This window comes from Sus scrofa, chromosome 6 (genome assembly GCF_054392235.1).
Source record: "Sus scrofa isolate SSC_HxYL_T2T_F1_AM1 chromosome 6, Sscrofa_HxYL_maternal_Yorkshire_Landrace_v2.0, whole genome shotgun sequence".
Lineage (NCBI taxonomy): Eukaryota > Metazoa > Chordata > Mammalia > Artiodactyla > Suidae > Sus > Sus scrofa.
The window spans coordinates 62,381,534-62,406,669 of record NC_139388.1 but is presented as its reverse complement, the minus strand read 5'-3'; the positions used below and the strand labels follow the sequence as shown (position 1 = coordinate 62,406,669).

The window sequence follows — 25,136 nt, the reverse complement described above, 5'->3', positions numbered from 1 at the left end:
ATGGCATAGTTTATTCCTGGTCCAGAAACTTCCATAAGCCGTGAGTGCGGCAGAAAAAGAAACAAGAAACAAAAAACAACTTGGGGCTCTTTGAAATGCCTGGTTCACAGGCTGCGAGAATCCAAAAAGCTAATAGGAGTTCCTGTCGTGGCGCAGAGGAAATTAATCCGACTAGGAACCATGAGGACCAGGTTCGATCCTTGGCCTTGCTCAGTGGGTTAAGGATCTGGTGTTGCCGTGAGCTGTGGTGTAGGTTGCAGATGAGGCTCGGATCTGGCGTTGCTGTGGCTCTGGTGTAGGCAGGCAGCGACAGCTCCAGTAAGACCACTAGCCTGGGAACCTCCGTATGCCACGGGTGCGGCCCTGGGGGAGAAAAAAAAAAGCTAATAAACAAAAAGGACTCAGCACAGTCTCCGACAGTGTGGTTGTGATCTTTACAGGATGTGGTAGGGATTGCAGAAGCTGATCTGGTTGCCCCCGGAGGCCAAATCTAGAGGAGGGGGGAAACCAAATTTTTTTCTCATTTTTGGTGTATTCAAGAAGAAGCTTATCAAACATTCGAGCTGTTTTCTTTTTTTTCCCTTTTCTTCATTTTGTATTGCTTTTTAGGGCACATGGAAGTTCTCAAGCTAGGGGTCAAATGGGAGCTACAGCTGCCGGCCTACACCACAGCCACAGCAACGCAGGATTCCAGCCGCATCATCAGCCTACACCTCAGCTCACCGCAACGCTAGATGCCCGATCCGCTGAGCGAGGCCAAGGATCGAACCTGCATCCTCCTGGATACTAGTCGGATTACTTCCCACTGCATCACAACGGGAACTCCCCCGAGCTGCTTTCAGTCCCTCAGTGTAGTAGGTGAGAGCCCACTTTGAGCCTGTGAAATGTTTGTGTTTGCATGTGTGCTAATTCCTACATACAGAGCTGCTGGAAATGTTTATTTCCTGTCTCCTGGATGGGAGGCCAGTGGCTCATAGCAGGTGCAATCAATATTAGCAGTTATTCTTTCTTAACCGAGCGACCAGGAGTTAGAAGAAGCCACTGCTCCCTGGTGCGGAAGGAAGGAAGCTCAAGGGTTGGAACCAGATGAACCCAGTTTCAGCTCTGGGTTCACAGCTCTGCCCAGTTCCACCTGCCTGACGCTGGGTGCGTCGTTTCACCTCCATAGACCTCGCTGCAAAATGAGCCCAACAAACTCCACGTGTAGGCTTGGGGAGAAAAATTAAATGAAGCCATAGAGGTAGAAGGCAGGCGAGTATTAGTTAACAGCACTCTACGTGCTCGCAGTGATACCAAGAGTTCATTTTTCTTGATCCTGACCTGTGTCATTGGCTGTCCCATCTGCTTTACAGGGACGGAATTTTAAAGTGCGGCTGTTGATAAGCCCGGTGATGAAGCAGTTTAAGGAACACCCATCTAACCTTATTCTGTAGCATTGTAGATTCCCCCACCCCCACTCTGGGGTCGAGATCTGAACCCGCCCTCGAGGCCAATGCACCCCCCCCCCGCCGCAGGCGGAGACGTGTTTGAAATAAAGTTTATTGAAGTTTCTGTCGGTATTTACATATGATACACGGTAAATAACAGAACCAGGCCCCCCACCCCACCCTTCCCCCCCTGAAGCCCCCCTCCCCCCAGCCTCGTTAAAAATCGCTGCGTAAAGACAGGTTAACTGCGGCGGTCCCCCCTCCCCCCCTCCCACTTAAGATGCAAACTAAAAGCCCCCATCCCTCCCCTGCCCCCCTCCCCCCACCCAGGGGGCCTTTCTGGTTCCGTGTGCAACACTGTGCTACTTCGCCCCTCCTCCCCTAATAAGGGGGGGGTGGGTGTGTTTCTGGAGACCCGAACCCCCAATCTGTCCAAGGGGGCGGACGGACCCTTGGAAGAGGCCAGAGTTGGGGGTCTGAGATGGGAAGGGGGACTTCAATGAGGGGGGGGTGCCAGAAAATGGAAGACTTCGAGGTTGGGGGGGTGTCGACCCCCGCTACTACCTCTCCCTCCCCCGACGGGGCCTCGAGGGGGAAGAGGCGGTCACAGGCGTGGAAACGGCGTGGAGGAATTCCCTCCACCCTAGGGTCTCCATTCTTGTCGTGTGGTGTGTGGGGCTGGGTGCATCTAGGGACTATGGATGAGCAGGTGGGGCAGGGGGAGGGAGGCAGAGGAGGAAGAGGAAGGCAAAGAAACCAAGGACAGCCAGCAAGAAAATCCGTTCAAGATTTTCTGCCCTCGAAAAGGCAAGTAACCTTCAGAAGGCCGAGAAGAGTCGAGCAGGTGAGAAAGAAGGGGTCTCGCAAGTGTGTGTGTGTGTGTGGGGGGGGGGATTAACCATACACACGGCCTCCAGCCCCCCAGCCCACTCCGGAGCTGCGGACGGAGGAGCAAGGAGCGACCCCCACTGTACCCGACGACCCGAAGGTCCGGAGGTGAGACTGGGCCCGGAAAGAGATTTGGGGGCAGAGGGGAGAAGAGGATGTTTGGCATTCCTAGCGGCTGCCGGAACCTACTCTCCAGTCCGGAGCCCCTGCAGCTAGAGGGAAGGTTGGGGGTCCGCGGAGGTGGGCGCGCTCTGCAGCTCCGCCAACAAAGCAGAACCTGGGAGCCTGTAATTGGCTGGGAGGGGCGGGGCCTGAGGAAAAGGGGCGGGTCATCTAGCAGGAGGAGGAGCCGTCTGGAGGTGGAAGGGACCACTGACGTGTTAGGGTCAGGAAAAGGGGAGGGGCCATTGGAAAGAAGGAGGGGGTTTTGGAGACGGGGCGGGGCTAACGCGCGCACAGCATCCTCTGGGGGGGAACCAGGCGTCCCGAGGGCTTGAGCTAGAGCTGCGTTGCGGGAAGACCCGTGAGGAGGAAGAAGAGGAGGAGGAGGAGGAGGAAGAGGGGCTCTTGGAGGGCCGGGGCCTCAGCAGGGTGAAGTGGAGATGTGCAGGTGGTCGGGGTACTTGATGGCGGGTGGGTAGTTCTGAGTCATCTGGATGGATACGTCGCTAGAGATGTCGGAGGGGCTGCGGCCGCGGCGCCACGCCTCCGGCTGCAGAAACTGGCCTGAGTAGTCAGAGCAGTCGCTGAGACGCGGGCGGTAGAAGGCGGGGTGCGGACGGTACATCTCCTCCTCGGCGTAGCGCTTGGTGAACAAGTACACAGACATCACGCCGGCTCCCTGTGGCAAGGCGGGGTCAGAGTCCCAGCGGCTGGCCCTGGGCTCCCTCGGACCCCAAGACTCAAGACCCCCAGCCCCTCCTCTCCCAGGGCCCAAGAGTCCAGGCCTGCAGCTTCCTCCTTTCCCAGAACCCAGGAATTCGGGCCCCAGCCGCCTCCTCTCCCAGGATCCCTGGAGTCAGAGTCCTCAGCTTCCCTCCCCCAGATCCAGGAGTCCAGGCCCCCAGTGCCCTACTCCCCCGGGGAGTTGGAGTCCCAGACCCTCCTCCTCCAGGACCCAGGGGTTAGGACTTCAGCCACCACCTCCTTTGAATTCAGAGTCTACACCCGCAGCCTCCTCCTCCACCTGGGCCCCAGAAGCATGCCCCACCCCCCCACCCCAACTCCCGCTGCCCCGCGCGAGACCCCATCCCCATTCAAAACTCCGGAGTCCGGGTCCCACAGACATCACCTCTTTGAGCAGGAAGGAGGACGCAGCGAAGGCAAAAGACCACCCGTAGCGATAGTGGAAATACTGCTCAGAGCTGCTGGGCCTGTTCATGACCTCGTCGTTGATGCTGGAAATGTAAAGAACCAAGCCCACCACCAAGGAGAGGCCTGGGGGGGGGCAGAGGGGTGCCCTTGGTCCATTAGCCGTGGACCCTTTCCCCAGCCCCAGGCCCTCTGCATCTCGCTGCCATCCTCCCTCCTCTCCTCCCTGCTCTGTCCTGGACAAACTCCCATCCTTGGAAGCCCCTTGCATTGCTGGGCCTTGGCGGGATGCAGGGAGCCCAGAGATAAACCAACAACCTCTTCCTCCGCCTCCCCTCAACCCAAATCTGCCATCCGGGAGCTCACAGGGCAACTGGAGAAGGCACATATGGACACGGGTCAACAGTCATGTTCATGGAGACAGATCCTGTAAGGGAAGTAGTGGCACCAAACCCACCTGGGGTGGGGGTGGGGGGAGTTAAGGGAAGCTTCCTGGAAGCAGGACTTTGTCCAAATTCTAAAGGATGGGGCCCAGGGGAGAATTAGAGTACACCATTGCACCCCTCTGGGCAGGGCAAAGGTTGGGGGAACACTGAACTGATCCATCCATGTAGCTAAAACACAGACCACAGACACAAGCCTCGAGGCCAGAGAAGGGAGCCAGGATGAGCCTCGAATGCCAGGCTGAGGAAGGAGCTTGGCATGGGTGCCAAGGGCACTAGGGAGCCATGGCAGGCCTGGAGCAGAGTAAGGACAGGGCCAGACTGGAGTGTTAGAAGGTCCTTTTGGGGCTGGTTTGTTCTGGGAAGAGACTGGAGGGGAGAAACTGGAGTTGTGGTATTCCAGGGGGAGGAGGCTGAAGCCTGAGCAAAGGCTGAATAGATGCAAAAAGCAACACCAACATCAGCAGTAATAGTAATAATAACAATAATAATTCCTTCAAACCTCACAACAGTGCTTTCAAGAAGGTACCATTTTTGTCTCCATTTGCAGTTTTTTGAGGAGATAGAGGCATGCGGAGAAGAGGGAGAGGAGAGGTCTGGTTTGAGAACTGTGAAGAGGCAAATATCTCGTCCTCAAGAAGAACATGCTTTTATTTTTTATTTTTATTTTTTGTCTTTCTGCTTTTTTCTAGGGCCGCTCCCATGGCATATGGAGGTTCCCAGGCTAGGGGGCCAATCGGAGCTACAGCTGCCGGCCTAGGCCAGAGCCACAGCAATGTGAGATCTGAGCTCATGGCAACGCCGGATCCTTAACCCACTGAGCAAGGACAGGGATCGAACCTGCCACCTCATGGTTCCTAGTCAGACTCGTTAACCACTGCGCCACGACGAGAACTCCGAACATGCTTTTAAACAGTAGCCATGCAAGGGTAGCTTAAGGAGGCTATCAAGTTCCTTGTCCTAAGTTAATCCACATAGTCCTTCTCAGCATCTCCCCCTAGAACCCTACAAATAAACATTTGTGTGCTCATCACACCCCAGAATAACACTAAATGCCTTCCAGTGCCTACAAAAGAGGTTAGCAAATGATAACCCCAGGCTGCATTCAACCCACTTCCCGCATTTGTATGGCCTACTACCTAAGAATGGCTTTCATGGAACTAAAATGGTTGAAAAAAAATGCAAAAGAAGAATGTTTTGTGGCATGTAAGAAAGTCTATGAATTTCATTTGGCAGTCCCTCAAAGTGTTAAAGATAGAATTACCATATGACCCAGCGATTCCACTCCTAGGTATTTCCCCAAGAGAACTGAAAACATATGCTCACACACAAACTTGTGCCTGAATGTTTGCAGCAGCATTATTCATAATAGCCAAAAAATGGAAACAACCCAAATGTCTATCAACTGAGTGGATAAACAAAATGTGGTATAGCCATATAAAGGAATAGTATTCAGCCAAAAAAAGGAGTGAGGTACTCATTTACACTACCACGTGGATGAACCTAGAACATGTGTGAAGAAAAAGCAGCTAGACGCAAAAGACCACACATTGCATGGTTCCATTTATATGAAAGATCCAAAACTGGCAAATCCATAGAGAGAGAACGTAGATGGGTGGTTGCCGGGGCATGGGGTGGAGGGGGGATTAGGATGGGCTGTGAAAGAGAGGGAGGGGTCTCTCTGGGGTGATAACATAAAATGAGGTGATGGGGATGGTGGCACACCCTTGTGACTGGATTAAAACGGCTGACTACGTGAACGGTGTGTTATGCGGGTTACACTATCTCAGTTCAGAAGGTAGATGCATGTATCATTTCAGGGTCCATAAATAAAATCTCGTGGGAACACGGCCACGTCCATTTATTTATATTTCGCCTATGGCTGCACTAGCGGTAGTGCCGGCAGAGACGGTATGGTCATAAAGCTGAACGTGTTTATTTGGCTGTTTGCAGAAACACTTTCCAGACTCCCGGACTGCCATGCCTACCTGGCCTGGTACCTCCCCAACTCACTCTCGCAAGTGTCTCCTTGCACCTTCCATTCAGGTCCCATGACTTTGCCCATCCTTCCTTGAACACAGCAAGCTCCCTCCTGCCTCAGGGTCCTTGTGCTGACTGTTCCCTCATACTGGACGTCTCCATGTCTCTGTCACTGCATTTAGATCTCTTCTTCCTTGTCCCCTCTTTTGAAAGGCCTCCTATGATCTCCTTGTTTAAAAGCATTGCTCCTTCACTCAAAATTAAAGACACACAGATGAAAACAGTAAGAAGATACCATGTCTCATCCATCAGATCATCAAAAGTTAAAAAGCTTAACTTTTGGGGACACCAGGGAAATGGCTGCTCTTATGTATTGTTGGCGGGGATGCAAAATGGGACAACCGCTGTGGAGGGGAGTTTGGCCATGTAGAGCAAAATCACACACGTCATTATCCTTTGGCTCAGCAATCCCACGTCTAAGGATTTACCCTAAAGATATACCCATTCAACAATATGAAATCACCTATGTACAGGTTAATTCACTGAAATATTATTTGTAATTGGAAAGCACTGACAATGACCTCAATGCCTTTACACAGAGGATTAATAAACTAGAAAACATAGAAAACATCACATAACACAATGAAAAGGACGAGGAAGATCTCTCTGAACTGATGTGGAGTTCAGTGATAGTTCCAGACTACATCACTAATTTAAAAATTAATACACAAAGGACTACAGAGAACGCTAACTTTTAAGTTAAAAAAAAAGAGGTACAAAAATTCATATATACGACTGCTTATTTTTTGCAAAAGGGGCTAAAGGAGGGAAAACAAATATGAAGTTGATTACCTACAGGAGGTAGGAAAGAACAGAAAGGAAGAGATGGGAAGGAATTGGCATTCCTCTGAGCACATATTTTGCCTAATTTTGACCTTTGGAACTATGCAGCTATTTTCTATATTCAAAAAATAAAGGGAGTTCCCATCGTGGCTGAGTGGTTAACGAATCCGACTAGGAACCATGAGATTTCAGGTTCGATCCCTGGCCTCGCTTAGTCGGTTAAGGATCCGGCGTTGCTGTGAGCTGTGGTGTAGGTCGCAGATGTAGCTCGGATCTGGCATTGCTGTGGCTCTGGCGTAGGCCAGTGGCTACAGCTCCGATTTGACCCCTAGCCTGGGAACCTCCATATGCCGTGGGTGCAGCCCTAGAAAAGAAAAAAGAAATAATAAAATAAAATAAAATAAAATAAAATAAAATAAAATAAAATAAAATGAACATGGGTGAGGGAAGAAACTAAAATTCAAGATAAACAAAGATAAATGAAGCTAACTTATACCAAATGAATAATACCACCACAGGAGGTGGGGAAAGTAGTAAGCTAAGTAACTTTTAGCCAAAGTACTCTGAATAGTGATCAAGTTTAAAGACTAAGAGGCTGATGAAATCTTGAACCTCATTTCGTTGATTTTTGTTGTGAGTGGTGTAGGGGTAGCAGTGCCTAAGGTCTGTGCATTGTAGGGTTGAGCGAAAGCACACATATACTGATGGTTGCAGGAGCTTCTGAGAGAAGGAAGGTACAAATATGAATGGGGTAAAGTGAGGAAAGACTCCTGGAGCATCAGTATAAACGCTGGTTTTACAAGTATATATAATTTCCCAACCTGTGTCCCGAAATATCCTAGAAGCAGTGACACCCCAGCAGCAATGAGCATACCTAGCGCCCAGATTTTGGTCTCTATCATCATCCCCACCAAGTCAGGAGCTAGGAAGAAACAGCTCATTTGAAGCGGGAAACGGGGCCAGTAAAAGAGTACTGGTACCACAAAATAAGGATGAACTCAAAAAAAAAACAAATGTTGGAGACATGTCAAAAAAGGACACAAAAAAGAATGAAATGATGTCATTTGCAGCAACATAAGACAAGGATACAAAGGAACTTATTTTCAGAACAGAAAGAATTCACATATTTTGAAAAACTTGTGGTTAAAAAGGGAAAGGTTGGGGGGGATGGAGATGGACTGGGGGTTTGGGATGGGCGTATGCACACTGAGGGGTAAGGAATGATGGGCTCATGGGGACCTGCCGTCTAGCACAGAGACGGCTACCCGATATTCTGTGACAATCCACGTGGGAAAAGAATCTGAAAGAGAATGGATGTGTGCACACGGGTCACTGAATCACCAGGTTGTACAGCAGAAGTGATCGCAACCTTGTAAATCAACTAGACCTCAACAAACCTTTAAAAAACAGAGAAAAAAACGGGGGAGGACACAGAAACTCGTTTGAAGGGACTTCCTGATAGTGCAATGGGGGGGGCAATTTGAACATCAACATGAATAATAAAACTAACAGCATATGAAACACTGAATTTTTTAAAATGTGAATCCATACTAATATATTCTTTTTTGGGTTTTTTTTTGGTCCCTTTTTTTTTTTTTTTTTTGCCATTTCTTGGGCCGCTCCCATGGTATAGGGAGGTTCCCAGCCTAGGGGTCGAATCGGAGCTGCAGCCACTGGCCTACCCCAGAGCCACAGCAACTCGGGATCCAAGGCGTGTCTGCGACCCACACCACAGCTCAGGTAACACCGGATCTTTCACCCACTGAGCGAGGCCAGGGATCGAACCTGAAGCAACCTCATGGTTACTAGTCGGGTTCAGTAACCACTGCGCCACAACGGGAACTCCCACCATACTAATATATTCTCCAAAGAAATAAAGAAAACAGGAGAAAGTTCTTTTTTCCAGTGTCATCCATATAGACAGAAAAACAGTCAGAAAACACCACTTTGCAATCCCTGTAGTGATATTAGGACCCAGGCAAGCACCATCTGGACATTAAATCACAGACAGACAGAATCTTCCCATGAACTACCTACTCATTACAAAGAGATTTTTTATTGCTTAGTTTTTTTTAAAATTATACTTGACTTACAATGTTCTGTCCATTTCTGCTGGACAGAAAAGTGATCCAGTTATATATATGCATATATATATACATACACACATTCTTTTTCTCCTGTTATCTTCTACCATGTTCTATCCCAAGAGATTGGATAGAGTTCCCTGTGCTGGACAGCAAGACCACTTTGCTTCTCCATTCGAAATGTCATCGTTTGCATCACTCACCCCAAACTCCCTGTTCATCCCATTCCCTCCCTACTCGCCTTGGCAACCACAAGTCTGTTCTCTATGTCTGTGGGTCTGTTTCTGTTTTGTAGATAGGTTTGTCTGTGTCATATTTTTGCTGTTGTTGTTTTTAAGGCTGCACCTGTGTCATATGGAGGTTCCCAGGCTAGGGGTCAAATCGGAGCTACAGCAGCCAGTTTACCCCACAGCCACAGTGCCATCAGATCCCAGCCGAGTCTGTGACCTATACCACAGCTCACAGCAATGCTGGATCCTTAACCCACTGAGCGGGGCCAGGGATCGAACCTGTATCCTCATGGAGACTAGTCAGGTTTGTCACCACTGAGCCACAATGGGAACTCCTGTGCCATATTTTAGATTCCACATATAAGTGATATCCTATGGTATTTATCTTTCTCTTTCTGACTTACTTCACTTAGTATGAAAACCTCCAGTTGCATCCCAAAGAGATTTTTTAACACTTCCTTTATCATAAAGGAACCTGGCAGGTACCATCTGAACCGTGAAAGCAAAGCTAACATCACCAATAATAGGGCAGAGGGACAGCCCAGTCTCCTGATGTGACCGTGCCACTTCTTCATTTGTGGAGTGTCCCTGCTGGAAAGTTGTAACCTGGTTCCACTCTGCGGAAACCAGAGGTCCTTCTACAAAACATGGGCTGCGCTTTTCACAAAATGTCAACATGAAAGAGTTCCTTAAAAAGGCACAGGAACTGTATAAACGATGAAAGGAGACCAAAGAGACACGGCAAGGAAATACACAAAGCGGGATCCTCGCCTGGATCCCCAATCGGGCGGAACACTTAATATACAAGTATAGGCAGTTAGGGGATGATGGGTGAGATTGGAATTTGGACTCTGTCTTAGCTATAACACTGTACAAATGTTAAACCTCCTGAATTTGATTATTGTACTGTGATGAGGAAGGAAAATGCACTTCTTGGGAGATATTTGCTGAAGCATTTAGGGGTGAAGTGTTTGCAATTTATGTTCAAGGGGTTATACATAATATATACATATACCTATACATACATCTGTAGATATATACACATAAAATAGATGGAAAGAGGAGTTCCCGTCGTGGTGCAGTGGTTAATGAATCTGACTAGGAACCATGAGGTTGCAGGTTCGATCCCTGGCCTTGCTCAGTGGGTTGAGGATCCGGCGTTGCCGTGAGCTGCGGTGTAGGTTGCAGACGTGGCTCGGAGTCCACATTGCTGTGGCTCTGGTGTAGGCCGGTGGCTACAGCTCCGATTGGACCCCTAGCTTGGGAACCTCCATATGCCGTGGGAGCGGCTCAAGAAAAGGCAAAAAGACCCCCCAAAAAAAAAAAAAAAAAAGGCAGATGGAAAGAAAGAAAGAGACAAATGTGGCAAAAGGTTAAAAATTGGCCCAGGTGGAGAACATACGAGAGGAGAGTTCCTTGTATTATTTTTGCAGCTTTTCTGTACGGTTAAATTTTTTCCAAAACATCAAATTGTAAAGAAAGTAAGCACCCCCAAGCAGGATTTTCCCCCAAGATGCCCAAGTGTTACTGCAACTGGCTTATGTATTCATGGTAAAGGGGAAAATGTCCCTTTTCAATAGAAAGCTCTAATGATGACCAAGTGTTCAAATTTTGTTCCACTCCTCACGGAATAATTTGACGTTATTTGCTACCAGAAGCAGTGGGCTAGAAAGAACGTGGCACCACCTCTGCATCTTCTTGCCACACACTTTTTTTATTTTCTTTTTAGTGCTGCATTGGCAGCACATGGAAGTTCCCAGGCTAGGGGTTGACCTGGAGCTGTAGCAAAGCACAGCCAGAGCCATACCAGATCTGAGTTGCATCTACTACCTACACGGCAGCTTGCGGCCACTCTGGATCCTTAACCCACTGAGCGAGGCCAGTGATGGAACCTGCATCCCCATGGAGACTATGTCCAGTTCTTAACCCGCTGAGCTGCATCAGGAAATCCTTGCCAAACACATTTCACCGGGGTCTAATCAAGTCCAGACCTAACTTCCGGGTTACAGAAAATACGAAGAAAGAGGAACAACTCAAATGATACCACGAAGAAACAATCAAACCACATGTAGGATGTGGGATGTTCTACCAGACACTCTGTCCTGCAGTTTTGCACAAGGACAATGATATGTGCCAAGCTGTATCACCTGAGCAAGTCATCAATCTTATCTCCAAAAGAGAGAAGACCAGAAATTATGATGTCTCTTGATATAATGCAGTAGGATATAACCGCACCACCTATGAATTCTTTGTTTCTTTGCTTTTAGGGCTGCACCCAGGGCATATGGAAATTCCCAGGGTAGGTTCGACTCGGAGCTGTAGCTGCTGGTCTACACCACAATCCCACGGCCACACCAGATCCTTAACTCAAAGAGCCAGGCCAGGGATCGAACTGGCGTCTTCATGAATACTAGTTACGTTTGTTACCACTGAGCCACAACAGGACCTCCCTATGAAGCATTTTTGTCAAAAAAAAAAAAAATCAAATGTGGATTTTAGTTTTACAGGAGAACACAGGATGAAGGAACACACTAAACCACAACACAGGAATGCAACTGGAAATACTTAGAGTATGTGAATTCTATAAGACAAATGGCTAGATGTCTGCAACATAAAAATGGCAAGGGATCCGTAGGAGAGGGACCGTGAGAGATTAAAAGAGGCTTCAAGGATCTGTCGACGAAGTACACACATGGAATCTGGATCCTTACTTGCAACACACTAATTGTAAAAAAATAAAATAAAACGAGGCATTTATGAGGGCAGCAGGGCAGCCGGACATTGGCTAGATGTTCATTTGTATTAAGCAGCTATTTGTAAGTGTTTGGGCATGTTAGTTGCACCATGGCTGTGTCAAAGAACAAGGTGCTAATTTCCCAGAGATATACTGGAATTGTTGTGGATAAAACAATTTCCTGTTTGAGACCGGTTTTAAAATAATGGAGTGAAGGATTCCCCTGGTGGCTCAGTGGGTAAAGGATCCAGCGTTGTCACCGCTGTGACTTGGGTCACTGCTGTGGCATGGGTTCAACCCCTGGGCCAAGAACGTCTGCATGCCCTGTATGCGGCCAAAAAAAAAAAAAAAAAAAAGATAATGTAGTGAAGTGCAGAAGGGAGATGTGAGAGTACGACTAAAAAAAGATCCACCATATGTTGATAATTGTTGAAACTGAGTGGAGGGGACATGGCGAATTATACTATCCTTTCTATATTTTACAGTGAAATATATTTTAAAAGTCAGTGTTGTTGTTAAAAAAACTGTTGTGAGAACCAGTCTAGACTAAAAGAGACATTAGCTAAATGCTACGCATGAACTCAGATTGAATCCTGGCTCTGAGGGAAAAGCTATAAAAGGCGTTCTTGAAACAACTGGGACAGTTGGAAAAAGGAATGAATTATATTATGGAATTATTGTAAAATTTCTAGGTGTTTTTTTTTTAAAAGAAATTTTGGCTTTTAATTTATGAAACACTTGAGGGTTTTGTTGTTGTTTTGACTGCACCTGAATCATGTGGAAGTTCCTGAGCCAGGAATCAAACCTGCGCCATGGCGGTAGCCAGAGCCACAACAGTGACAGTGCTGAAACCTTAACTCTCTGAGCCACCAGGGAACTCCAAAATTTCTAGGTTTGATAATGGAATTGTTGTTATGTAGAAAACGTCCTTACTTTTTTTCTCTGCTTTTTTTTTTTTTTTTGAGGGGGAGGTATGCAAAGTTCTTGGGTCAGGGATCACACCTGAGCCATGCAGTGACCTGAGCTGCAGCAGTGACAATACCAGATCCTTAACCTGATGAGCCACCAGGGAACTCCAAAATGTCCTTCTTCTTTTTTGGTCTTTTTAGGGCCGCACTTAGGGCACATGCAAGTTCCCAGGCTAGGCGTCAAATCAGAGCTATTAACGCTGGCCTACGCCACAGCCACAGCAATGCTGGATCTGAGCCGAGGCTGTGACCTACACCCCAGCTCATGGCAATGCTGGATTCCCGACCCACTGAGTGAGGCCAGGGATCAAATGTGCATCCTCATGGACTCTAGTCGGATTCATTACCACTGAGCCACCATGGGAACTCCCCCAAATTTCCTTATTCTTGAGAGATGCATATTAAAATGTTCAGAGAGGAACACACATGATGTCTGAAACTTACTTTCAAATTGTAAAGCCAAAAAAAAAAAAAAAGTATGTAAAGAGAAAGACTATGGCAAAATGTTAGCAAAATCCAAGTATCTATGTGGGCCTGCGTGGAAGAAGGTGTACCAGTGTTTGTTGTACTATTCCATAGATTCCCAAGTTTCCACTGAGTGATTGGGGTAAGATAAAATGACCCCTACCAGTCTCCTTCCCCTTAATCTGCCTTATTTATTTTTGTAGCATTTATCACCACCTAACATTATGTTTTCTATTTGTATTTTTTTTTCCTATTTATAGCTACACTGGCAGCATATGGACGTTCTCAGGCTAGGGGTCGAGTCAGAGCTGCAGCTGAGGCCCATGCCACAGCCACAGCCATGCCAGATCAGAGCTGCATCTGTGACCTCTGCTGCAGCTTGTGGCAATTCCGAAGCCTTAACCCACCAAGCAAGGTCAGGTATCAAACCCAAATCCTCACAGGGACAACGTCGGGTACTTAACCTGCTGACCACAACAGGAACTTCTATCTGTAATTTTCTCATCATGCATCTCCTCCACCTCCTCCAGGATGCTGGCAACTAGTCGGCCTTATTTCCTCTTGCACTCCTAGCATTTGGCACAAGATCCAGCAGATAATAAATACTAGTTGAATGTATGAATACACTCGCCATGCAGCTGGAACTTCTGAAAAGCTTGTTTGCTGCTTTCCCTTTTTAAATCCACTCTAAATCCCCATTCCTCCATCTCCACATCACTTTCGACTTCCAGTATGCCATAATTTCTGCATTCAAGGAGGGGGGCCCATGAAGTGTTCCATGGTGGACAAGCATCTGAGATGGGTCTTGAACGGTGAGCAGGTTTATAGGAAAGGAATATTTACAGCAGGCCAGAAACTGCACTCACTAGCATACCCTAGTCAAATGCTGGGGAGTTCTCTCGATGCCCAACCCCCCTCATCTAAGAAGGATGGTCCATCAACAAGTCATGACCATTTTACTTCCTCAGTTTCTCATGGATCAAAACCCCTTTTTGCATCCCCAAGTCCCTGACCCAGCTAAGTCTGATTGCTATGCCTGTGCCATTGCCTTCAAACTCCTATCTCCCTGTTTATTTATTTATTTCCTTAACCACACCAACAGCACGTGGAAGTTCCTGAGCCAGGGATTGAAGCCTGAGCCAGATCAGTGACAATGCCAGGCGATAAGGGAGCTCCCAACATCTCCCTGTTTTATTTTTATTATTTTTTGGCCACACCCATGGCATATGGAAGTTCCCAGGGCAGGGATCAAAGCTGAGCTGCAGCTGTGACCTACACTGCAGTTGCAGCAAGACCAGATCCTTAACCCCCGATTGAGCCATAGTGGGAAAACCTATTTTAGATACTCGTTCTTCCTTTCTTTCCATTTTTTTTTTTTAGGGCTGGACCCATGACATATGGAGGTTCCCTGGCTAGGGGTCAAATTGGAGCTGTAGCTCCACAGCCATAGCAGTGCCAGATGTGAGCCTTTTCTGTGACCTACACCAGAGCTCATGGCAATGCCGGATCCTTAACCCACTGAGCAAGGCCAGGGATTGAACCCACGTCCTCATGGGTATTAGTTGGGTTTGCTAACCACTGAGCCACAATGGGAACTTCGATACTGGTTCTTTTTAAGGTCCATATAAGCCTCTATCCTTGTAAAAACCCTTGTTGGCTCCCTAGTATTCACAGGAGAAAGTATTCATTCCTCAGTTGGATAGTCCAGGTTTTTTTTTTTTTTTTTTTTTTTTTTTTTTTGGTCTTTTTAAGGATGCACCTGCTGCATATGGAAGTTTCCAGGCTAGCGTTTCAAATCAGAGCTACAGCTGCCAGCCTACACCACAGCCACAGCAACACCAGATCTGAGCCGAGTCTGCAACCTACGCCACAGCTCACGGCAACCAATGCCAGATTTTTAACCCACTGAGTGAGGCCAGGGATCAAACCCACGTCCTCATGGGTATTAGTTGGGTTTTTTACAGCTGAGCTGTGACCGGAACTCCATGCCAGACTCTTTATAATCTGATTCTTGCTTCACCTTAAGTCCTATGTTTCACATTGCTGTTCTAAGTAATACACATTCTCCAGAGAGTCGGGATCAGGGTGGATGAGAAGGAAACAAGCATTTCCGAAGAGGAAAAAAGTGTTTTCGCTGTTGTTGTTGTTTTCTCTCTTTTTGTTTTTAGTAATTGAAAGGTATCTAAAAATGATCTCAAAAGGTAAGTTATTCTTGTCTTTCTTTCTCCTTCCTGGCCACTTTACAGTGGCTCTGGTTCTCAAAAAATAACCTTCATTTCTCTTTTTTCTCCTTCCCTATTTCCCCCTCTCCCTCCCCCCTTTCTTTCTCTGTCATCCAGGCTTCTTCCTCCCTCCCTCCACCACATCTGCTTCAGAATTCTTAGAGTGCAGTGGGCAAGAATCACCTACATGCCAAGATGAATAGGAACAGCTTGGCTTTAGAACAAAGAGTTTCAGGACCATGGAGAGCCACAAAGGCGGACGGTCCACCTTAGTTGCTTTCTAGGCTCTTAACACACGCTGGGGATACTCATCTCTGCACGAGGCACTTTTCTTTCTTTCACTTGAAAAAGTCTCCCTTTGCCATTTCAGCATCATCAGTTTAGGTGTCACCTGCTTTTGGAACCCTGGTCACTCTCAGCCTCCCTACCCCTATTGCATCCACTGAATGCATCTTCCCTTTCCCCAGATGCCCAAGTTCTCCTGATCACGCATCCCTCCTACAAACACCTCACTGTGTACTTTGTACCAGCAACTCATCGAGTCTCTGGCGACACAAACAAGAGCAGGTCCCTGCCTTTTGGAGTTTACAAGTTCTGGTGGAAGGAGACAGAAAACAAATAGGATGACAAGAGCAATAAGTGCTATAAAACGAATATAAAATAGGGTCTGGGGTGGCTAGTATAGCAGGGGCAAAGCGACCTTGGGTACCATTGGCAGAGAAAGAAACTCAGGAGGAAACGGTGGAGCTCTTTGAGAATCAGGAAGAAGACAGGGTTCGTGAGTGGAAACCTGAGGTTGGGATGATGGCTTTCAATGAAGAGACTGAAGCTAGGGAGGCTGAACGTAGGAGCAATGGAGAGAGTGTTTGTGAATGAGGAAATGAGGTCAGGGGCTGGACAGGGGCCAAGTCTCGGAAGACCCTGTAAGTCAGCATGAGGAATTGAAACGTATTCTCGATGCAATGGAAATCCGTCAAAGCATTGAAGGAATGGGAGGGTTCTGGGACAAGCTCTGATGGACATGGAGCTGGGAGCTATTTGGGGGCTGACGGCATGTGGGCTGCCATTTACGAGTCTGCATGTTACCAGGGCCCAGCACAGGCATGGCATGGAAGGGATCTCTCTAAAGGTTGGAGGCCTAACTGAATGAACGAGTGACTGAGCCTATGCACAGAATACATTTGAGGATCAGGAATTAATAGGAGCTATGCACGAGACGCATGCCTCTTATGACCTGGAAAAAAAGAAAATCAATGTCACTCAGCCTCCTCCCCCTTCTCTCACCAACCAGATCTAGTCAGTCATCTGGTTCCATTGATTCTTCTGTCACCATCCTTTTCTCTCAAGCCATCCAGTCACCTTTAACTTCCCACCCCCTGCCCCAACTCAAGCCTTATCCGCGATAGCCTGGACCACGGCATCAGCCTCCTCCACAGGCTGCACATGTCCCGTCTCTTTCCCTTTAGTCCATCCCCAGCACAGGCCCCTGAGGGATGTTTAACACCCGGGTGTGACCTATCCATCCCCGCCTCCAGCCCTCTCAGCTTTCTCCAAAACTGAATGCTAAGGCCACCATTTACCAGGCCTCAGGCAACTCCTGTCTCTAAGTCTGGATTTCCTCCCTGGGAACGTGAGGTGGTTGGATAGGATCATTCCATTCTAGGATCTAAGACACCAGAATTATTTTCATCCTTTCCTCTCTCTCTCTCTCTCTCTCTCTTTTTTTCTTCTTCTGCTTTTTAGGGCCAGACCTGCAGCATATGGAGATTCCCACACTAGGGGTCAAATGGAGCTGTAGCCACCAGCCTACACCATAGCCACAGCAACACAGGATCCGAGCCGTGCCTGTGACCTACACCATAGCTCACGGCAACGCTGGATCCTTCACCCACTGAGTAAGATCAGGGATCGAACCTCCATCCTCATGGATACGAGTTAGATTCGTTTCCACTGAGCCATGAGGGGATCTCCCCTTTCTTCTCTTTTAATCTCCTTTGTCTTTAGGATTTTTAATTGTGGTGGGACAGCCGAGGGCCAGGGTGATAGGCTGAGTGGGATCCTGCTTCCACACAGAGCAGTTTAACTACTGAGTGCTTCTGTTTCCTCCACTGAAAAATGGCAAGAATGATAATGGCATCTGCCTTACAGGGTGAAGCAAAAGAAATCATGCACATTGAGCACTTAGAACTTCTCCAAACCCCGGCACTCAATGAAAGATTTATTATTACAGTTGCATTGTTACTGCTACTATGTCTGTCTGTCTGTCTGCATGTATGTACATGATCTGTATTTATTTGTTTATTTAAAACTCCTACATATTAAGCCCTTACTGCTATAGACTAGGCAATGGGTTGGCTCTTCGCATCCATGATCTACACCCGGGATCAGAAGGCTACTATTTGTCCCACTGCCTGTTTTTGTATGGTTGGTGAGCTAAGTGAGCTTTTTACATTTTTTAAAGGGTGGGAGGGAAAAAACAAACAAACAAACAAAACAACAGAAGAAGATTTCATGACCCATGAAAGTTACACTGAATTCAAATTTCGGGGTCCATACATGGGATTGTAGGAATGCAGCCAGGCCCACCGCTCTGCCTCTGGCTGCTTTGGCACTCCAACCCCAGGGTGACAAAGCCTGAAACATTTACAATCTGGCCCTAAGCAAAAACAGGTTGCTGACTCCCGCCGGAGACTGGTCCTCTCACCAGCTCCACAAAGGTAGGCTGTGGTTCATACAGTAAGGGTAGGATGTTAACCCAGGTCTTTCTTGGTTCACAGTCACTCTCCCCTTTGAAAGCACCCAAGTGGATATGTCAGGTGGGGTGCATAGGTCACAGTCCACGAAAGGAAGTTCGAGATATGGGGTTCAACCCCCTCCCAATTGCTCTATTGCTACATCATCAGAGGCCTGACTCTTTCAGACCTGACCGTTAGCATGACCTTGGGAAGTCAGGTCCTGGCACCCTGACTGGTATAAACATGGCTTTGGGGAGGAGAGCACCCTCATCCCAGTAGCATCCCATCCGATTCCAGTGCCAGCGCTGCCATTTACCAGCTACGTCGTCTCTCTGTTCCCACTTCTGTGCACCATGAACAGTGCAATTTTCCTTCTAATGTTAGGGGTGGGTTGAATAAAAGTGCCCATGCTCCCTACCCTTGCCCCACTTTCTGTCTCTCTAGGCCACTATTTTTCCATCTGACACTCTGGGATGGTGCTATTCTATGTGGCTTATTTTAGCTCGGTGTCTGGCTCCACATGCCATGATTCAAGTCTGCACGGAGGTTGCACCCTGGTTTCCCTGGGAAAAGGCCTTGTCAGGTTAGGTTGGAGGCACAGAGGAGGTTTAGCCTAGAGAAAGCCGGGTGAGGAGCGGAGCGGGGAGGAGCCTGGGGGAGGGGAATGTTCAAGTTCAACTCTCTGCAGAGCCGACTCCAAAGAGGTAGCCCAGCGGGGGCCCCAGGGGAGGAATGGAAGTGAGACATGCAGAGAGGTTTGCTCATAGAATTTCAACTGCACTAAAAGGAACCGAATGGAGCTTAATCAAATCATGTTGAATTAATTCGCATTGACCTGAAGAATTGAGTCAGGATAGATTGCGGGTAGTTGAGTTGGGCCAGACGGATGGAGTTAAGCTTGTCAGAGCTGAGATGAGCTGGGCTGACCTGAGCTGAATTAGACCCAATCGGACAGGACGGAGCTGGGAAATTTGGAGGAGGGTAACACATCAGAAAGAAACTCTATTCCAGAGCTCAGGACGCTCGTGTCCCCGGGGGCACCAGCCTACGCTGGTATCTTGGGCAACTCCCTACCCAAGAGATTCCCATTTTAGCAAAGGAGTGCTCAGGATAACCCCGAGGCAGAGATGCTACGAGGTTATGAGTTCACTCGTGCCAAAGAGCCTTGTGTCTCAAAAGGACAAAGAACTATCCACAAACATTCAATCACAGCGAATGACAGGCATGCTGAAGATTTCAGGATGCAGTGTACTGATGCCTGCAACTCACTTCGAAATGCCTTTTAAAATGATGATAAGATAGACTGGTGGGTGGGTAGACAGGTACAGTGTAAAACAAATATGGTAACATGGTCATGGTTGACTCTAAGTGGTGGCTACAGGGTTTTGGGTTTTTTTTTTTTTTTCCCCTAGGGCCATTCCTGGGTCATATGGAGGTTCCCAGGCTAGGGGTTTAATCGGAGTTGTAGCCACCGGCCTACACCAGAGCCACAGCAATGTGGGATCTGAGCTGCATCTTCGACGTACACCACAGCTCATGGCAACGTCGGATCCTTAACCCACTGAGCGAGGCCAGGGATCGAACCCACAACCTTATGGTTCCTAGTCAGATTCGTTATCCACTGAGCCATGACGGGAACTCCGCTACAGGATTCTTTTGACTTTTCCATTTGAAACATGTTCACGTACGATGTGGCACAGAACATAAAGAGCCCTGTAATCTGTTAATTGCTAAAATATCAGGAGTGGTTAAAAATACAGCCTCTGGAGGCGAAATGCGTGAGTTTGAGCCCCATCTCTGCCTCTCACTGGTTGTATGGCCCCTGAGAAAATGACTTCATGTCTCAGAGCCTTTGTTTCCATAGCTGTAAAATGGGGCTATTAATAGCGTTTACCTCACAGGGTGTGGTGAGTATGAGAGCAGAGCCGGGCACCTAATTAGCACCAATAAGCCTTCGCTGCGATTTGGCTGCTATCTCTAGTTCACGAGAAGGAACGTGGGACTCAGAGAGGTTCTGCAACTCCTCCAGGATCACACAGCGAGGAAGGGGCTTTCTTATGGGAAAGGGGAGTCAGAGGTTCCTGGAAACTAAAACAGTCCCGCAGTCTGTAAATCCTTTCCTTGGGCTTACCCGATAGGATGAAGAAGATGCCAGAAACGAAGGCCAGAATGGTCCTCTGTGGGCGGATGTGGCCGATGTTGCTGATGACGAAGGCGGTGAACACGAGGAAGAGGCTGACCATGGGGAAGGGGGTGGCTGTGCGCACTGTCTCTGGGGGAGGGGTAAGCGGAAAGACGGGAGTGAGGGGGGCTCTCCAGGGAGCACACCTTCGCTTTGTCCACTCTTGTGACCTCTCCGCGGCCACCGCCTCCCGCCTTTTATGTGGCTCCGCCCCTTTCTGAAACTTCCACTCTTGGCTCCACCCCTTCACCCAGGCTCCTTTGGTTTGGCCCGACTCCATTCCTATTGGCTCCACCCACCTCCCAGACTCCGCCCCTTCACCTGGCCCCTCCTCCTTACCCAACCACTCCGCCCGCTTCCAAGCTTCCAAGCCTCCGCTCCTGTTGCCCCTGCATCCCACCCCTTCTCTGGTCCTGCCCTTTCTCCCAGGACCCGCTCTGTCATCCTGCCCCCTTGTGGCCTAACCCTCCCACCCCCGCTCCCCCTCACTCAGAATATTCTCCGTGTTTTCCGTCACCAAGTTGATCTCCGGTTCAAGGAAATATTCTGAGGCCACGCAGCGACCCTTTTCTCGGCCTGGGGAGGGGCAGATAAGACGGCAGGGCTGGGTGAGAGGCCCCTAAGCTCTGGAGAGGCAGTCAGGGGCAGGACGCACAGTAGAGAGACCCCAGGATGGGACTGTGAGGCTTAATCCAAGGGTCCTGCTCTGTCCTGCTCTTAGGGGGTTGCGGAAGCGGATGGGCAGGAGTCTGGAAGCTCCTACTGCAAGCTGCCCTAGAGGCCCTTGGATGGAGGAGGATAGGGCTGGAAGCCTGAATCCCAAGTGAGGAGGGGCTGTGGGCCCGAACTCTTGAATCCCTCAGGAGGTCAAGGTCTGGGAGGTGAGGTGGGACACGATTCCTAGAAGGAGCGGTCTTTATGGTAGCTGGGAGGCATGGATTATTGTTGTTATTATTACTATTAGTATTATTTAGTCCTGCTCATTCAACACTGGAACTGTCCAGGAGACAAGTTCTGAACCTAGACTACAGCTTTTAAGGGATCAGGAGACTCCGGGGGCCTTACTGGGGATTAGGCACCTGGAGATTGTGTGAGCACTGCATTGGGGTTCTTAGATCTGGGGAATAAAGGGCTAGAATTGACTCTCCAGATAGAAATTTGACTCTCTAGAAGAAAAACGGGATCTGTTTCTGGATTTCTGGCACCCAAGGGATGGGACGATGGATAAGGACTCTCGGGTCCCAGGCAAGGTGGGAGAGTTGCCTGGAGGGCAGGGGAGGCGCCTACCTGCGAAGAAGCAGACTCGCCATAGGCCGGCGTGCAGTGCCATCTTGACCTCCGTAGTCTGGTTCTGTGGCAACACGGTTCCCTCTTCCATGTACAGCCAGTAGTCCGTGCTGACGGCGATGCCCACCAGCAGCAGGCCACACGCACCAAACACGCTGCTCAGCAGGGTCAGGGCGCGGCTACTGCAGTGACTCATCCTCAGCGGCGGGGGGCGCCCTGGGGGGCCTGAGGGACACGAAGTCCCGGTGGAGAGCCCTGATGGGACCACTAGAGTCCCCCAAACCCCACGAAGCCTTGTGGGACACTGGACCTGGGCCAGAAACACCCCCAAACTGAAGCCTCTCGAATCGACCTCTGGGTCCTGACCCATGACCTCGTCCGTGATTCGAACCTGCAATACCAACTGTTAAACCTCAACTCCAGGACTGGCCTTCCCAAACCTGATACTTCCATTCTGGCTCTGGATCCTGATCTGAGAGGTCACCAGACCCTCAACCCCAGGATAAGATTTCCCATGATAACCTTCAACCCAGATCCACAGATTGACCCTGGATTCCAACCCTGTGTCTGCGCCTAGGTCCCAAATATCATGCCTCTGACTAGAAACTCAATTCCCGTATTCTCAACTCAACCTCAAAACCAGACCCCCCAACCTTAATTGCATGCCCTGACCTGAGACCTTAAATCTAGACACCAGACATCACCAGAATTCCTAACCTTGAGCCTGGACCCATGACTCAGAAACTATTACCCTGATCACGCACCTCAACCCTAGGACAAGCACGCCCACCCCACCCCACCCCCAGTCCTGACTCAGTGCCCTAACCAAGCCCACAACCTTGAATACCAGACCCCAACAAGAACTCATCACCTCAACTCTGAGCCAGGTCCTAGGTCCCTAGACCCTGAATATTGGATCTTGAACACTAAGTGGTAACTTAACTAAGTGGCAAGGTAACTGGTCTAGAAACCCTAACCTAGGCCACCAATTCTGACCCCTTGCCCAGACCTGGCACCCTGACCCCTATCCTTTGGACTCTGTCTCTGAATAGCAACCAGAAATCCCCCAGGTGGGTCACTAACCACATAGCCTGGCCTCAGGCCCTGACTTCAGGCCTTTCATCTAAATTTAACCTTTGGACTCTTATATTGACCCTTGACACCCAATTCTAACACCCAATTCTAACACCAAGCCCTTGACCCATGACCTTCTAACTCTGATTTGCTGGCTTGACCTCAATTTGGTATCCCAATCTGAGACTGTACATCATGACCCAGATCCAAAATTCCAGAGCCTTAATCCCTCCTCCATCCCAAATTCCTCCAGGCCCCTGAACTGGGATGTTGGAATTCCACCCAAGGCCACCAGATCCCAGAATATGGGAGGTCCAGAGACCTGGAGCCAGGATTTGGGCTAGAAACTCCAGAATGTCAAAACCAGGCTATAGGAATCCCCCTTTGCCAACTCAGCATGCTAAGCAGACCACTCCAGTCCAACAGTGACCCTCCCTCAAACTAGGAATCAGTGCTCTGAACTCTTAAAACCCAAATCAAGAAGCCCAGGAAACCCACTCCTCCCATTCCCATTACAAAACCACCAAATTTCCTGCCAGAAGGTCTGGATTCCAACTTCCCAAGCTAGGACCTCTGATTACAGGCCTTCTTCAGCATCCAACATGGAACCTGAATTCCCTTAACACGGGACCCTCAAAGCAAGAGATCCCCAGGTCATAGCTGTGGGTCTCCCAAATGCCAATCGGGGATCTGGAGATTCCAACTAGGGAGGTCCTAACCCCTTACCCACCACACTGACCCTTCACAGGGAACCTCTAAATCACACAGTCCCATGATTTGGGGGACTCAACTTGGGATCCCCAACCTATCTCAAGTAGAGACCTCAACATACTGGAATACCATGTTTTTGTGTGTGTGTGTGTGTGTTTTTTTTTTTTTTTTTTTTTTTTTTTTTTTTTTTTTGGCTGCACCCACGGCATGCATAAGTTCCCAAGCCAGGGATCAAACCAGAGCCACAGCAGTGACAAGACCAGATCCCTAACCCACTGAGCCACCAGGGAACTCCTCCATCACTTTTTTAACCATGAAGGTTAAGACCTCTAATCAACTCCCCCCACAATGCAGCCGAGGCTTGGGACCCCACTCTCCTTAACCAGAATTCTTGTAGCCTTGAAACTTGACACTGCCCCCAATAAGAACCTGGGAGTTTGAGGTAATCTAACCTGCTTCCACTCCATCCTAGCATCCAGTGCTCCCACCCCACCGGCCCCACCTCCAGCCTCCTGGAGGATTCAGGGACTGGGGCCTGGCAGAGCTCCCACCAGTTTTTCCTCCCATCCCCCATCCCATGGCTCCAGGGCTTGACCGGCAGCTGCCTGCTCCTCTTCCAGTCCACTCATCTCAGCATCAAAACCCCTGTCACTCTGTCTGCCCTAGTCCGAGGTAGCTGACCTCGGCGCCCCCCACTGGCTCCCAGCACCTGGGACCTTGCCCACTGTCACCCTTCTCACTTTGGCTGTGGCGCTCCCCTCTTGCCTTGCTAGATTCCTCCTCCCTCTAAATGGCCCGCCCAGATCTTCTCATTCTCCTCCAGCCTCCAGCCCTTCCTCCTTTGGGACCCCCACCCCCCAGGCCCGGAGCCTCCTTCCTATCCGTCTTTATCCTGGCCTCTTCTGGATATAGGCTTTTGGGTCCCCAGGGTCCTATTCTCCAAGCCCCAAGTCCAAACTCCACCTCCTTTCAATCTCTTGGGATACGTACTCCCCCTTTCTGGGTACCCCTTCTCAGACCGACCTCCTGCCCTTACTGGGCCCGGGCCCTCCCCACTCAGCCAGGACCGCCTCTCTCAAGGACCTGGCCTCACCTTCCTCCGTACTCAACGATCTCTAAGACTCGGACCTCAAGAGTACACTTGCCCCACGCTGGGACCCTCGGACCCCGTCCTCCCGATCCCTTAGGCCCAAACATCCCTCCATCCTCCATTGCCTCCCGAACTCGGGACCGCCAACATCCCCCCAACCCCCGAGCCACCCCGACTCCTTTTAGCCCCGATTCCCCAGCTCCCAGCCTCCTCAAGGGGAGCACCCCCCCCCGCCCCCGCCACTGCCTTCTTCCAGGACCCTCCCCTCGAGCTCACCTCGCTCAGGGCTGGGCGGACGCTCCGGGCCGCGGGCCCCGCAGCCGCATGACCGGCCCCGCGGCTTCCCCCGGCCGCCGCCGCCGCCGCCGCCGCCACCGGGGTCGCCGGTGCCCGCGCCCCCCGCCCCCGCCCCGGAGCCCGGCGTCCCGGCCCCCTCCCGGCCTCCCACCCCCCACCCCCCGC

The 25,136-nt window shown here is 49.6% G+C and overlaps 1 protein-coding gene across 5 annotated transcripts; it reads right to left on the bottom strand.

Moving 5' to 3' along the window:
* Positions 1-1,523: 1,523 nt before the first annotated feature.
* CACNG7 (calcium voltage-gated channel auxiliary subunit gamma 7) lies at positions 1,524-25,136 on the bottom strand. 5 transcript variants are annotated; one of them, XM_084961985.1, is made up of 6 exons: positions 24,951-25,136; positions 21,800-22,109; positions 21,002-21,088; positions 20,462-20,602; positions 3,607-3,752; positions 1,524-3,156 (listed from the first exon to the last, which is right to left on the bottom strand). In XM_084961985.1, exons 2-6 carry the CDS (start codon positions 21,993-21,995, stop codon positions 2,899-2,901), a joined length of 828 nt encoding a protein of 275 aa, XP_084818111.1. In that variant the 5' UTR covers positions 21,996-22,109; positions 24,951-25,136; the 3' UTR covers positions 1,524-2,898. The 5 variants fall into 5 exon arrangements, with proteins under 5 accessions (XP_084818111.1, XP_084818112.1, XP_003127454.3 ...); XM_084961986.1 differs by having other exon boundaries at positions 21,800-22,066; XM_003127406.6 differs by having other exon boundaries at positions 21,800-22,024.